General features: G+C 43.3%; 1 protein-coding gene across 1 annotated transcript; it reads right to left on the bottom strand.

The window, feature by feature from the left end:
• Nucleotides 1–252: 252 nt before the first annotated feature.
• SLC6A14 (solute carrier family 6 member 14) lies at nucleotides 253–14,180 on the bottom strand. Its single transcript, XM_033072593.1, has 14 exons — nucleotides 14,131–14,180; nucleotides 13,392–13,560; nucleotides 11,487–11,618; nucleotides 9,823–9,984; nucleotides 8,398–8,533; nucleotides 7,520–7,652; nucleotides 5,562–5,702; nucleotides 4,352–4,580; nucleotides 4,142–4,267; nucleotides 3,933–4,051; nucleotides 2,680–2,779; nucleotides 2,145–2,254; nucleotides 994–1,161; nucleotides 253–408 (listed from the first exon to the last, which is right to left on the bottom strand). Exons 1-14 carry the CDS (start codon nucleotides 14,176–14,178, stop codon nucleotides 253–255), a joined length of 1,929 nt encoding a protein of 642 aa, XP_032928484.1. The 5' UTR covers nucleotides 14,179–14,180.
• Between the last annotated feature and the right edge of the window lie 559 nt (nucleotides 14,181–14,739).

Below are 14,739 nucleotides of genomic sequence, written 5' to 3' on the forward strand. Positions count from 1 at the left end.
GCATTATCCCACCCTCTCAAACTACGTACCTGGTGAGATATTCAGTGCCTAATTGATGTGTTCCTCCCCAAACACTAAAGCACTTAAAATAAATAACATGACTTACTTTCATTTAGGGGCTGGATTTTAAAGGGCAGGGGTGTTGATTTTCCCTTTTTTTTTCCTTTTTTTTTGCCTAGTCCCTTTCGAATATAAAAAGACAAAACCCGCATATGTGCTAAAAAACAGTCATCCAAGCAGCCATTATACACATCATATACATTGCTCCTTGTACACAGCAGCAGACACAGTGGGAATCTCGTGCTCCCTTTGCTTCTTGGAATCCACAACGTGGCTGTATCGTTCTCCTCGGTGACATTCCAGGTAGGGGCCCCAGTTTGCTGCAGGCCGGCAGCAGCTGACAATGCGCTGCCAAACAAAACCAAGAGATTTCATGTCTCACTGTAGTCCAGGCTACTTTTAAAATTCAGTAAAATTATAACTCTAGAACTGCACTGCAACTCAACAAATGGAAAATCACCAAAGTTGTTTAAAATAGTTCCAAATATCTTTGGGGTCGGTTGGGTTCTGGACATTGAAGTCAAAGAACAGGGAAAGCTGTGACCAAAACTGTTTGGGAAAGCTCACCAAGAGAAGAATATCTCAGATCTGTTGCTTACTCTGTGAGGAGCGGGAGGCAAAACTCCAGAAAATTATATGGGGAGAGAAAGCAATAGAAATTCTTCAGAGAATTTAAAAGAGTTGGAATAGCAATAGAACTGATGAAAAATCTCTCTTGAATGCTGTGTGTGTGCACTCCCAGAAAATTAGACTTTATCTTCTCATCAAAACATGACTTTGATGCAACTACCAGAGTTAATGTTTTGGTCTAAAAATCCAGTTGAAAAACATGTCAAAGTAGTAGATGTGTTGGAGAAGAAAGCACAGATGGTCCTGATAACACCAAAGAAATTCAGATTTGAGGCAATGACAGTGGGGTTTTTTTGCCCTTACCTGAACAAGATTTCCTTCAGCTTTAAGTATTTTTACAATAGCAACAACAGGAATCCAGATGACACAGAAGATGATCATGCACCAGCCAACAGCAGTTCCCCAGTTTGGGTATGACACTGAGCCATAAGTGGGACGTGAAAATGTGATCAAAGACCAGACCAAAATAGCCTAGAAAAAACAGCAAAAACAATAAGGGACAAAAGCAGGTTTCCAGCAACATTGAATTTGCACTGCTTCCAAGTTGGCTTAATAAAAAGAAGGGCTGTTTACAAGTTCTGCACTGTTCCATCTTGCTTTGAGTGTGAGAACAGTTGTGCAGGATTTGATGTTCAGTCATCACCAAACAGCAAGACTGAAGGGCAGGACTGAAAAATGACAGCGAGATGCACTAAGTATATCTGTGTTTAAACATAATTTGATCTCTGGGTTCTCTTAAAATCTTATGTTGAATAATACATATGTTGCTGGCTGAGTCCAGTACCTTTCTCTATACGCCTTTTACATTCCTGTGTTCCATTATTTACAGGAATATGGGAAAGAAGCTATGATTAGAAATTGGCAAATATTGCTTCAGAAATTGGATAGTTTTAAGCAGCATTTTCTAAGCAATAGTCTGGACAGATCACAGGTAATGTGTTGGCCAGAGTGACTTGCCACTGCTCCTGGATTGGGGATGTTAATAAATTCTGTCACAGTAATATAATCCAACTGTCTACACTCACAATTATAAATACGGTGTAACAAAAACCAGATATGCAACAGGACATTAAAAGGTCCCAGTTAGACAGGGGAACAGCAGATCATCTGACCCAAAAATGGGACTCCCCTCAAAAGGTTTTTAAACCAATCTCAGTCTGAAATTAAGATAATCCAGCTGCCAAGGCAGAAGATCTAGTTGCTCTGTGTTAGACCTTGTGAGTGTAGACCCAGCTCACTAGCAACTGATGTCAAGCTCCAGCCTCTGCTGGAGAGGATCAAAGGAGGGAATGTATCAGAAAGCAGAGACAGCCCATAGCTCACTTCACTGGCACAGCTATGCCCATCTTTATACAGAGCCTGGGCAGTCAGCCCTGAATCTCCACACAGAAACCTCTTCAATATTAAGTGACCAAGTTCTGTCCCACTAACGCAACCCAGTCATGTGCACGCACCATTAACAGCACAGGAGTGATGAAAAACCAGCACAGTCTCCACCACATCCAGAACATACAGCTCTTCTTTCCAATCATCATTTCAATGTCTTCAATGAACCTGTTTCCTCCTGTTGGAAGACAATGGGGCTCACTGTAAAGGAGGTACCTCCCTTGCAGGTGAGGTTAGTCAAAAGTGATCAAATAAAGGCAATGATCAAGGACAGTTTCTCCAGTTCTGAGTTATTTATTAAAGTTTTTATTATTATATTGTTCAGACTGTAAACTTACTGATTTTGTTTTTATTCTTATATTGTTCAGACTGTAAACTTATCAATTTTCTATTGCAGTAATCAGTATTTCATAACCCTGACACTGCTCAAGGCCAGGCTGGATGGAGCTTTGAAAAAACTGGTCTGATGGAAGGTTCTGCTCATGGCAGGGGGTTGGAACAGTGTGATCTTTCAAGTCCCTTCCACCCCAAAACCACCCTATGATATACACTGTGCCTGGGATTGCTTAGTTTACTTATGTATTTTCAATGCAAATCATTTACCGTAAATGTAGACGATGCCGATTATCTCCAGGACAGCTGAAATAAGGATTCCCCATCCAGCACAGAAGTGATCTATTAGGTTCACCCAGTAAATTCCTGCCTGCAGAACAAACATTAGAGGTTAAAATTTGAGTAGTAACATACTTACACAAAATAAGATGCATTTGTTCAAGACAATTTAACTAATCACAACTCTGAGTTTTTAAGTTCACAGCTCTCCAGATCAAGTACAGATTTGTGAATATTATTTTCTTCAAATCTCTCTATGTAAAGCTGAAAAGCACATCTAACAAAATACTACAGGTACTAAGATCAAGATCTATGTATATGCAGAGCATATATAAACAGATGAGAGCGAGATTTAAATTTGGAGTTTACAGGAATAAATTTGGTGCTGAAGTTTTTATGCTGAACTACACCAATAGCTATATCAGTTATCAGTTCTGGGAGGCTTCTATCCTCCTACATGCATGACTTCTCCATGGGGCTGACCACAGCTTTAAACACCAGCATGCAACAGAGGATCACAGAGCAGGAAACCATCTCTGAGCCATTTCACACTCTTATGTCCTAAATCCCTTGCAAACTTCCCCGCCACCCTATTTCATGACTTACATGTTTTGCTTGACTGTGCAACTGTCTACTCACCACAATCACATAAATCTGCATTTCTAGATGGAGTAATTGCAGTGAACCTTTATACCCTAAAGCAGTTGCCTCAAGAAATAGTACACAGTATACTTAAAATTCCTTTTCTGTATGTCTATTTATATACATACATACATGCAGGAGAAGTAACCATGCAATCTACAGATGCTCATGAGCTAATGGGTTTTTATTACATGAATAAGCCATTCCTCAATTCCTGTCCCGTTTGGTTGTGAGTTTTGAACAAAAAGATACCATAAGCCTCTATTAGCAGTACTCACTGTGCTGTGGACATGTTGTATGCATGTACTTGTGACTACACAAATAAATCCCTGAACTGAGGAACCATAAATCAGGCTGCCAGTACAAAGGCTCTGTAAAGGCTTCCATTTAAAAGCATGTCTTAGTTCAACAAACACAGAAAACCTTAAGTTCTTCGAGCTTCCCCTGGGAATTGCTTACTTGCATGTCCAGGCACACTATCAAAATCCAAGGGTCTTTAAGACTGATCCACAAAGACAGGAACAGTTGGAAAGGATATCTTGATTTGAGTTCACCACTTGCAGAATAACTAAATTCACTACCAAGAAAACTTAATTTCTTACCTGAGTAACACAGACAAGCCCAAGAAGAAAGAGCACTGCACACAGACCCAGGGTCACAGGCACTCTTAATTTTTTCATCACTCTGGGGCTTATATCTTGAATGGTGGTTGTAAGTGTTTCTGCAAAGGAAGAAGTAGGGAGTCAGAGCAGCACAATTAAGAAAGGTAATGGCCATTTGAAAAGCCATGAGCCACTTCAAATCCACTCACCTATGCTGGCAAACTGGGAATCAAGACCCAAAAGCAGAAGCATGAAGAAAAACAAAAAGGACCACAGAGGAGAAACTGGTAACTTGGAGAGAGCCTCTGGGTAGGCTACAAAGGCCAGGTCAAACCCTGCAAAGCAGTGGAAAGAAGGATGTTACTGTCATGCCTCAGCCAATGCAAGTCCCAGTACCAACATTGTGACCATCAGCCTACCTGAGTCCACGACCTCTGAGACAGGTCTCTTGGACACAAATGCCATGTGTCCCAGGATGGAGAATATTGCAAACCCAGCAAACACACTGGTCACACAGTTGGTCACACAAACTAGAATGGCATCTGAGTAGCAGTTGTTGTGGAACTTGTTGTATGAAGACAAAGCAACAAGCCCACCCCATGCCACGGACAGGGAGTAAAATATCTGAGTGGCTGCATCTTTCCAAACCTACCAAAAAAACCAACATAAGAATTACTGTTACTTATCATAAACATTTAAGTCTATTGAAGTTCAAGGGTATTTTTTTTAATTCAGACTGTATATCTAATTCTATTTCACATGAATTTTAGAGAGGATATGATATAGCACACTGGTGACCTTGCAGTCCCAATCACAAACAGGATCTCTATGATCTCCAAAGGTTATAGAGAATACTTAAATCTTTAAAAAGTCTCAAAGGTCATATTGCTGAATACTTAAATATTATTGGGCTAACCCTGAAGAAGAGATTCAATTTGTTCACATAGGTGGGTTGTTGAGATATGAATCTTTGCACAGAGCCAACAAATAAGGATAACCAGGACTGGCTGCAGGAGTGAGAATTTCCATGTACCCGCCCACTTGTGTGAGCCAGACACAACATTGCCCAGATAAACCACATCTGCCTCTGATGTAGCCCCTCAGCTGGTGCCAAGCACTCACGGAAGTATTAGAAATAAATATCACACTTCACCCTTGATTTTGATAAAACTGCAATAATATTGACATAAGCCAGTACAAAAAAAGCCCTGGTTTCCATTGCATGAGGTGCCCTTCCTGGTCCATCTAATTACCCAAGATAATTTCCCAGACAAGGCATAGCCTGAATTTCAAACTCAGGGATCCCTTCCCTGATGACAAAGTCCCTTAAAATTATCAGCAGTAACTTTCTCAGCAGGTCTTGCTAAGATGAAACTCCAGCATGATCCCCAAGAACTGTTTAGAGGAAATAGTACAGTTGTCATCACCTGTGTGGCAGGGAGAGGGAAAAGCATGACTGCCTTTCAGTCTGAGAGTAGCTGGAATAGGGGCTTAGACTTTCTACACAACCAGCTGCTGATACAAAATACAGAGCAGGACCTGAAGCGCCTGATTGAGGGAAAAAAAAAGAAGCAAGCCCACATAACAAGGGAAGTGTGTCACACTTGTGGGGCTGACACTACCTCTCACCTCTGCCTCCATCAGCTTAGTGATGTTGGACTGGCTCCCAATGTAGTATTCAATGCCATCCAAAGCACCTTCCAGGGTGGCACCTCGCACCAACAGGATGAGCAGGATGACGTATGGGAAGAGTGCAGTGAAGTAGACAACCTGCAGAGAGATAGGTGTGATGGGATCCACAGACCTCATGCAGGAGGACTGCACAGACTTTAGGCTAAGGTCTGCTGGTACAAAAGAAAAACAGGCAGCCAGGGAAGTGAACACATGCCAACCACCAAACCATCTGGCTTAGCCAGTTCTGGAGCTGCATTCCAGCAGAAGCAGAAGGCTCAAGCCACACATCCACATTTCAGATTGCACTTGACCAGTTTCAGAAATGCATTTTTCTGACATGATTTATTGCTGTAGCAAGGTCTGGACAAGTACCCCAGACATCTCTTGCTAAGTAGTGCTTCTAGCAAGTGCAAACTGAAAGCCAGGAAAAACTAGATGACCAGGGTGGAATTATCTCCTGATGAGCTCCCTGCTACTCCCCACCACAAAAAAAAAAAAAAAAAAAAAAAAAAAAAAAAAGAAGTCAATGTTCTGGAAGATGTTCTGGAAGCTTTCTTTACAGCAACAAGAACTTTTAGGTTCTCTCAGACACAGATCTATTGTGTTGCTGTTTGATCACTGAACACAATGGGACCAAGGCCAGCAGTAGAGTTATGGTCACACAGGCTACACTCAACAATACTCTGGTTTCATGAGTCTCAGTTTCAGGGTTATGCAGACAGGTAATTTACCCAGTACTGCTGGTTCCACCAAGCCAGAGCATTGCACCATCATGTGGTGAGTCTGACATTTCTGAAGACCTCCTTCATGCTTGTCTAGAATGGACAATTCCCTCTGCTTTTCATCTGTCTTGTTCCTGCCCAGCTAGATTCTTCCAAGTCTCAACTTCCTCTCCAAAGAGGATTGCTTTGTGCCAGAAAAGAAGTGACAACAGGAAGAGCCAACTTCCAGGAACCCAAAGAACATGAGTTTAAGGGGAGCCATGCAGCCAAATAACTGAGGCTGGGAAAGCACAGATACTCCACCCCAAAGCACTGACACAAAGGCAGAAAGCTCCACATAGAAAGCAAAACAGGAGGAGACATCACACTGAGCAGAGGAAAGCAGGCAGCAAGGAATCAGAGAAAGGCACAATGACAGAAGGAAAAAGGGGGAAAAAAAAATCTATGCAGAAAAGGTGAACAAAAGAACAAAGGCAACTGAGGCTGAAGAAGTAAGTGATGGAGATGCAACATAAAGTCGAGTAAAGAGCATGAGGAGGTAGAAACAAAACCAAGAAAAGGGTCTCATGTGAGGAAGGATGAAATTCAGCCTGCCTGAAGTTAGCCTAGCCCAAGAAGAACTCCTGACAGAACTCCTGCTGCAGCTTGTGGAAATGGGAGCTCAGCAGAGGCAGTTTCTGAAAACAAGCATCTAAGCACCTTGTCCCTAAAAATCATTTCAGCTCTTGGGAACAAACAAGATTTCACAACGTGGCAGGAACCTGCGCACACGCATCTGTTCACAGGGCCTGACCTGTATTGTCCAAACATCTCAACCAGACTGGAAGTGCCAAATAATCACCGGGTGTTCCCAGGGCGTGTGCCCGTGTGTGCCATCACACGCACGCTTCCATCACGCAGCCCAGGCAACTGCTCAAACTCAGCTGGAACCACTGGCATGACAGCAAGATCCCAAAATACAGGGCAGCCTGGTGGAGTTGAGGCCCAGGTGTTAAGTAATGGCTGTGTAATCAGCACCTTACTCATATTTTATGTAACAGTTATGCAGCCCAGGAGCAGGAGGGAAGCCAGATGCTGAGCCCAGCAGAGGGGGAGTGTTAGGACTGCCTTGTGCTAAACTTCCCTGGATCCAGCTGACATTGGAAGGGCAGAATCAGGCCAAAAGTCATGTCCTTGCTCTTCCCAACATACCTTCCCAGAAGATTTTATTCCTTTAAACAGGGCAGCTGCAACAATTATCCAGGACAGGAGGAGGCAGAGAGCCAGGTACCAGACGATCGTGCCGGTCTCGTCCAGCCCACTCGAGCGCTGCAGAGCCACTTTGCTGAAAGCACAGGATGCTCTGGTGAGGAGGGGCTGCAGCACACACACCACACACACCTCTCCTCTTCAGCTACTTCCCAGGAAAAGGTGAGCTGGTGTGTGCAGCCGTGACGAGACTGCAGCCCCTTCCAAGAGTGTGCAGTTAGAATTGCACGATTGGCATTGAGAAATTGCACATTTCACTGCATTTTCCCCTCTTTTGAAGCCTACCAGCTCTCATCTCTCCATGCATCTCCTGTAAGGCCCACCTAAGATATTCTGTGTTAATCATGAAATTCTGACAGGAAGAGAAGAGCCCATAAGAATCAGTTTCCAGGAACCCAGGGAACCTGAGGCAAATTGAGACCATGGGGCTATAAAGAAATGGCAATTTCACAACAGGCCCAGATTCAGAATAAGGTGAATATATTTTACACAGTAACTCCTGAGAAAAATAGAAGTATATGCTATATGGAAAGATGCCACGTAATGCCTATCACGACTCCAGGTAAGAGGACTTCTTTAAATTGGAGTATTTTTCAGTTGGTTAAAGCTTGACCTACTTTATTCTCTTTCATACATAATTTCTCTTCTAAAGGTTAAACTTATCAATTAAATTTTAAGTCCCCTCTCTAGTGATTTGGATGCCCAAATCCCTTGACTAGATTTTTTTCTGGACTGCAAGATAAGACAAAAATAAAAGATACATCCAAAACCACAATGAATAAAAAGGTATTTTCAGAAATTTCTTTAAAGTATTTACTTACTTCCAGTATTGTTCACTGGGAAATTGCACTGGTTTGTAGTTTATGGTGCCATTTAGACATGTGAGATTGTAGCTTGCGATGACTGAGTGGTTTGCATGAACGATTTCCCCACCCAAGGTTGCGTTGCAGTCACTTACTGAAATCAAGAAAAAGGAATCATTAACACTGGGATGATTATTAATTAAAAAAAAAAAAATCAGACTGATACAATCTGAATATGTTTCCTAAGCAATTACAGCTTCAGTTTGCCTGCTAAAAATATTTAGAAACAAACCTGAAATGTCATTTGCAGCTGTGACTTCACTACTTGACTGTAAATCTAAACACCAAGAATCTGTTTTACTTTCCTCAAGAATACTCATAAAAAATCAGAACTGAGCATAGTTAGAATTGTAGCCATGGTTACTCTATGAAAACCTTTGTCCCAAACCCAGGTGACACATGGATCATCTGGTATTCATCTTATTGTGGCAGAGGGCTTATTAGAGCACTTTAAATATTTTACTTGGAGCAGGATTAGAGGAATGGAAACCAGGGTTGGGAATTTTTTGCCAGAACATACAATAAAAAACACTTTATCTGCATATATATCGGCATTTACTGGAAATTCTTGTTGAAGCATATTTCAGGACAGCTTCTTCAGTTCAGTTTTGTGTTCCCTCAAAACTTAAAAATTACGTGCCGAAATATTTTTTGTTTTGCCAATAAATAATCATCAACTTTTTGTTACATAAAGCATCATAGAAGAGATTTTCAGATACATGGCTGAGATATATTTACATTAATACAGTAAACAATGTAATCCATCCTGACCTGTCCTTGTTATTTTAATAATCACTGGTTACCTGGCAAGACATTTCCAGCTGCTAACTGGTAATTACCTCACCAACTTCACCTTTTGCCTTAAACTGGTGTGGTATGGAAACTGGTGAGATAACAAGTGTTTGGCCCTACATCTGCTGCCAAACACAAGAACAATAGTGTAGAGATATATTCTAAAGAGTTAATGAAGTGTGAAACCGCTGCCTCAGTGGTGCTTAGGATTACCATTGCCACAGGGGAGGCAAGGGGTGAAAAAGCCTCAATAAAGTAGTTTGGTTCATGAAAGGAAGGTATTTTTTTGCCATGAAGCCTGATGAAATGGGAATGCACTATTTCCAGGGATTGTATGTAGTAGAGAAAAGCTGAGGTTTTAAAAAAAGATCCAACAAGATGATTTCAGCTGAGTTCTCTGCAGATTTCCCAAGCACCCAGAACTGGTGGCAGGAAAGTGGATAAGCATCACTCCTCTGTGTTCAAATGCAAAACTCCAGGAAGGACTTTTGAAGCCATGGGTAGCTGTCCTGCTCCTATACTTTCATCCCGAAAAAAACAGTCCAGTTACCAAAACCAATAATATTAAACTCTATCTGGTAAGTAACATACTTATTCGTGTCTTGCTGCAGAATTCATCAGCCCAGGAAAAGCAATCTGACCATGGCAGCACTTTTTGAAATGAGGCAAATAAGTAGTAGAGCGCATAAGCAATGATAACGTTGTAGTAGATTGTCACAAATGCTGAGATGATGACCATTGTGATGCCCACTCCTAGGAAAGAGAAAAACACAATGTCTCAACCACCCCAAATTCAGGTTTGCAAAAAACCCCCACCAAAACAAAAAAACCCCCAACAAAACAACCTTCACTTGACTTGTCAAAGGCTACTTGGGAAGAACTTGAAGCTGGTTTTTGTTTCATTTTAAAATATTTTTTAACCGCAAACAAACGGTGAAATTTTTAACCCATGAAATGATGGATATGATCCAAACTGACACTCTCAAACATGGTTTTGAAATAGAGTTTGGATCAGGCTCATAGAAAAATTGGACTATTTGCAAAGTCTGAAGGAGAAATTCAGTATTTTGTTCTCTCCCTATTGAGAGGGAAACTTAGTAAAATAAAACAAACTGTACTAGGACTGCCCAAGCCACTTTAAAGATTCCACTGTAATGAATGCTTTAAACTACAGTAAATCTTGGCAATATTACTGTTCTCCCCCTTTTTAAAATGAGTTTTGTTCTGTGAGTTTGGGAAAGCCTGACAAACTGCACTAATCATCTTAGAAATTATAAGTTTGTCTTCACAGACACATAAATTATATGCTGTGTTGAAAAACTTTTGTTTTGAAGGTTTTCTTTGTTTCTTTGTTTTAGAGATAAACACACTGCTTTCATGAAAGGTTCTTGTGCTGCAGAATAGAGACAAACAAAAAGAGTAAATGTTGGGGCAACCAATTTCTGTAGGTGACAAGCAAATTCTTGTTGCATCAGAAGGAAACTTCCTTGTTCCTACATTAACTCCTGAGACAAACAAAACCATTGCACAGTCCTTTACACCCATGGTACAGGGCTGTGATGGACAGGTGTGAGTAAAGCACATGGTTAATTGTTTCCAAACAAATCTCACTATGAGCTACAAACCCTCACGGAGACAAACTATCACTACAGTGTGCAGAGATTTCTCTTATCACAAGAGGCACCTCACTTTACAAAGCCAGAGCCTGGGCTGTTTTATCACACCAGCAGATGAGTCCCGAGGCAGCTGCTGGATGATTGTGCACAATATTGCACAGAGCACCCAGACCTGTGTGCCTGCACTGGCAGCCAAACACAGAATTAATACATCCAACACACAATTCCCTTGCAAGCCACACTGGATGTGAAGCCTAAATAAACAGCGATAAAGTCAACTTCTAAAATTTATTTTCAACCTGTTGCACACAGTACACCAATTGTTTTACTGAGGTTTTCCCTCACACAGCAAAACAGGGACAGCTGGACAAAGAGTGGTGTACTGCTTAATACTGGAAGAATCATTGATAAAACCTTGCATAACCAAGAACCTTTTTGGGGAAATCTTTACTCAACATCTGTTTATTAACTGAATAATGAGGAAGTACCTGGGGAACATAACACTGACCCTGTAACATTGGGAATAGTTGCTACATGGATATTGGTGTCTCAGAATTAGTAACTTCATGAAGAAATCATTAATTCACAACAGTGTATTACTGGAATTTAAAAGATCTCAGAGAAGATAACAAAACCAACCTTGAAACAATGGTAGTATTCTCCAGACAGAAACTGGCCCTAGACTGGCAAACTGCCCAAGGGAACATTCCATGAAAAATAAGGGTAAGCCAGCTAATGCCAACATCAGGGTATATGGGATTAGAAAAGCACCTGAGAAAACGAGATAAAAAATGGGGGGAGAAAGCACAGTTACACACACAGAGAAAACAATGCATCTTTCAGCATTTACCACAGTTTCATCACATTTTATACTCCTCCTTTTCCCCCCTGCTCAAATACCCCACTGTAGGGGCTTTTTTTCAAAATAGAGAGATTTGTTTCTAAGTCCTGTTTTCTATAAGACTAAATAGCACCTGCAATGAAGAGATACAGACTGTCAGAATTGCTGATATGAAAATAATGGCTTCTCTTATAGAGTAAATTAATTTTACAAAACCTATTGAAGATATGCTCTAATACAAGCAAGAACACTGCTCAGCTGTAGGTACCACCAGCCTTGTCCACTTTCTATTTAATCTTTCAGCTTTTAATTTAAAGAGGAACAGAACCATTCCTGTGTGTACTTAGCTGAGTTTTGCAATTGCCCTGTTAAGTAGCTACTGGACATCAAAGCATGAAGATTATTTTCTATGGTTGGCTGATTCCTGTGTCAAACAACGTCTCAGGATGGCTCTTGTTCAAGTCCATTTAAAAGTGCATGTTAACCTGATATCAGTGAGCACCCTGTTCTAAGAAAGGGACTGGCACTTCTTTGTGCTCAGAAGACAGGGAAAGCGAGAGCACAAGTTTCATAAACACAATATAATAGCCCTGCAGGAATCTGGCCTCATCACTCTCAGTGAATTTTAAAGCAATCAAGGACCCAGTTCTGCAAGGAACTGCAAATACCTGATGTAATTTCAGGAAGCAAATTGTCCCAGAGAATTAACTGGATTACTCCTGTGTTTTGAAACAAGGATGTAACAGTTGTCTTTACCATGCCAATCATGGGCAAGGGGCACAGAAAAGGATGCAAGCAGCAGCACAAATATGCCTTAAATGCAAAGTCTCTGCTGCAGCAGATAAGAAAAAACGTCTAGTCCAAGGGTCGACGTCACAACTTATTTTGTTTTCACAATTTTCTTCAACAAAACTGCAAGTAATGCAAACCAGCCAAGCTCACTCCAATAAAAAATCTGTACTGAGAATGACTCCTTATGTTCTCTGTGCAGCTGTGTGGACTGTACTGCATTTGCAGTCCAGAATTTGACTTCAATGACGGTTAGGCAGAGCAAATATAAGTAAGTTCTATGCAGTTACTATTTATGAACTCTTTAATTACCAACGGTAGCCTGACAAGTAGATAAAGCTCTGGAATACAAGCCAAGGAAGCCAGTGCCTCTGCTTGGCTTTGCCACTAGTTCATTGTGTAAGCAGGTAGAGGCTCTCTCTGTCTCACACTTCCCAAGTGTCTAATCTGGGTAATTACTAAACTGGGATAATTATTCCAGCTTAGATTGTTTGCATAGAAAAACAAAGGTGCTGAGGGGATTCAACTGTTCTCTATAAACATACCATGTGCGGTATATAACATAAACTTACCAGGAGGTAAGCACCGGGAAGGGAGAATAGCTATTTAGATAAGTAGACAATATTGGCACATGGACAAAAAGGCACATGTTGGTTGTGAGTAAACAAGAAGAGTTCAGGAATTCTCAGGTAGAAATTTGCAATTCAAACCAAATACTGTTTCCCTTCTCAGCTGGTACCCAAAAAGGACACAGATGCCTCTCACTCCCTTTCCCATGAGCGGGCTCTATCCCAGTTCCACATCCAGCTTTGACAGAACATGCCCAGTCTCAGAGCTGGCCATTGGAGCTGGCCCTCCTCTCTCCTGGGGACAGCCAGGTGAGCCCACCCGACCCTGCCACGCAGCACAGGTACCTCCTCCGTTCTGGTAGGTGAGGTAGGGAAAGCGCCAGACGTTGCCCAGGCCCACGGCATAGCCCACCATGGACAGCAGGTAATCGCCTTTGCTGGACCAGTTTCCACGCTCTGTGTTCTCATCGCTGTCGCTGGAGTGGGCATCTTTCTCATTTGTCAAGCTGAAGTCCTTGGAAGAGAAGAGGGAAGGCTTGCGATCACCCACCAGGCAAGAAAGTCAATAATATCCTCATTTCACTGTCCAGAGACGTACCTTGGGAAAGCTGGGGAGCTGGAGGCTCCATGGGAGCCATTGGACGGTGGGCACAGCCAGCTGTGCTGCTAGTCCAGCTGATCCCTGGCAGGACAGCACAGACCTGTGACAGCGGGTCCCACCAGAGTCCAGACACCTCCACAGACAGTTTTAGTCCTTTGTGCTGTCAGCTCCTGAGGGCATCTCCAGGATCCTCCTATTCTTCCCCTGCACATACCCAGATACCCCCATACTCGTTCAGATGTTCACATCAGCACATACCTGCATGCCCACTTTAAAAAACACCTGTCCTAGTGCCTTTCACACATAGCCAGGTGCTCATCTCACTTCACCTTCCACTACCTGTTAGTGTCTCACCTGCCCTGACATCTTCATACCTGCCCACAGCCGCCGCTCGCCCGAGCGCCTCTACGGCCACCGGGGCACCTCCACAGCCCCCCAGCTCAGGTGCACCCGCACCTGCCGGGTGCCCCCGGCCAGCCTCACCTTCTTCTTCCCGCAGGACAGGAAGCCGGGCAGGCTGAGCATCCCCATGAGTGCCGCCGCAGCCGCTCGCTCTGCCCGCCCGCCGCCGCCCGGCCCTTTATGGGAGCGGCGGGGCCGCCCCTCGCCGCCGTGCCCACTTCCTCGGGAGCAGCCCTGCCCGGCTACCTGCCCAGCTACCTGCCCACTTCCCCTGCTAAACACCGCCTGCCCTCCGCCCCCGACCCACTTCCCCCGCCGCCAGCCCGCCGGGGCTCGCTGTCCCGGTCGCTGCTCTCCAGCTCTTCTCGCAGCCCTGCTGGCCGCCTCTCTGCTCCCACCTCCTTCACTTCCAGTGCCCCCACTCCTTCCCCTCTCCCTCCTCTACCCGCACTCTCTGCTCCCTGTCTTCCACCCCCAGGCTGCCAGCTCCCCATCAAACACTGACCCTGACCCGAGCGGCTCCCCCGCTGCTGCTGTGCCTCCCGTGGCTGCCTCACCTATCCCTGCCCGGCACCCTGCTCCACCCCTACCTGCTCCACGCTGCCCTCCTGCCTCAGGAGACGCCGTAAAGGAAAGGACACTAGAGGGTTAAACAGCATGAAAATTTCTGTTTCTGAACGCACATTTCAA

This window comes from Catharus ustulatus, chromosome 14 (genome assembly GCF_009819885.2).
Source record: "Catharus ustulatus isolate bCatUst1 chromosome 14, bCatUst1.pri.v2, whole genome shotgun sequence".
Classification (NCBI taxonomy): Eukaryota; Metazoa; Chordata; class Aves; order Passeriformes; family Turdidae; genus Catharus; species Catharus ustulatus.

What these genes read in the sequence shown, in the direction of transcription:
- SLC6A14 (XM_033072593.1), bottom strand. Translation starts at nt 14,178, where the DNA reads ATGGGGATGCTCAGCCTGCCCGGCTTCCTGTCCTGCGGGAAGAAGAAG. An exon ending in CTGCAGCAAGACACGAATAA is followed by an intron (nt 8,534 to 9,822) that starts GTATGTTACTTA and finishes TCTTGATTTCAG; the next exon opens with TAAGTGACTGCAACGCAACC. An exon ending in TCACTCCTGTGCTGTTAATG is followed by an intron (nt 1,162 to 2,144) that starts GTGCGTGCACAT and finishes TGTTTTTTCTAG; the next exon opens with GCTATTTTGGTCTGGTCTTT.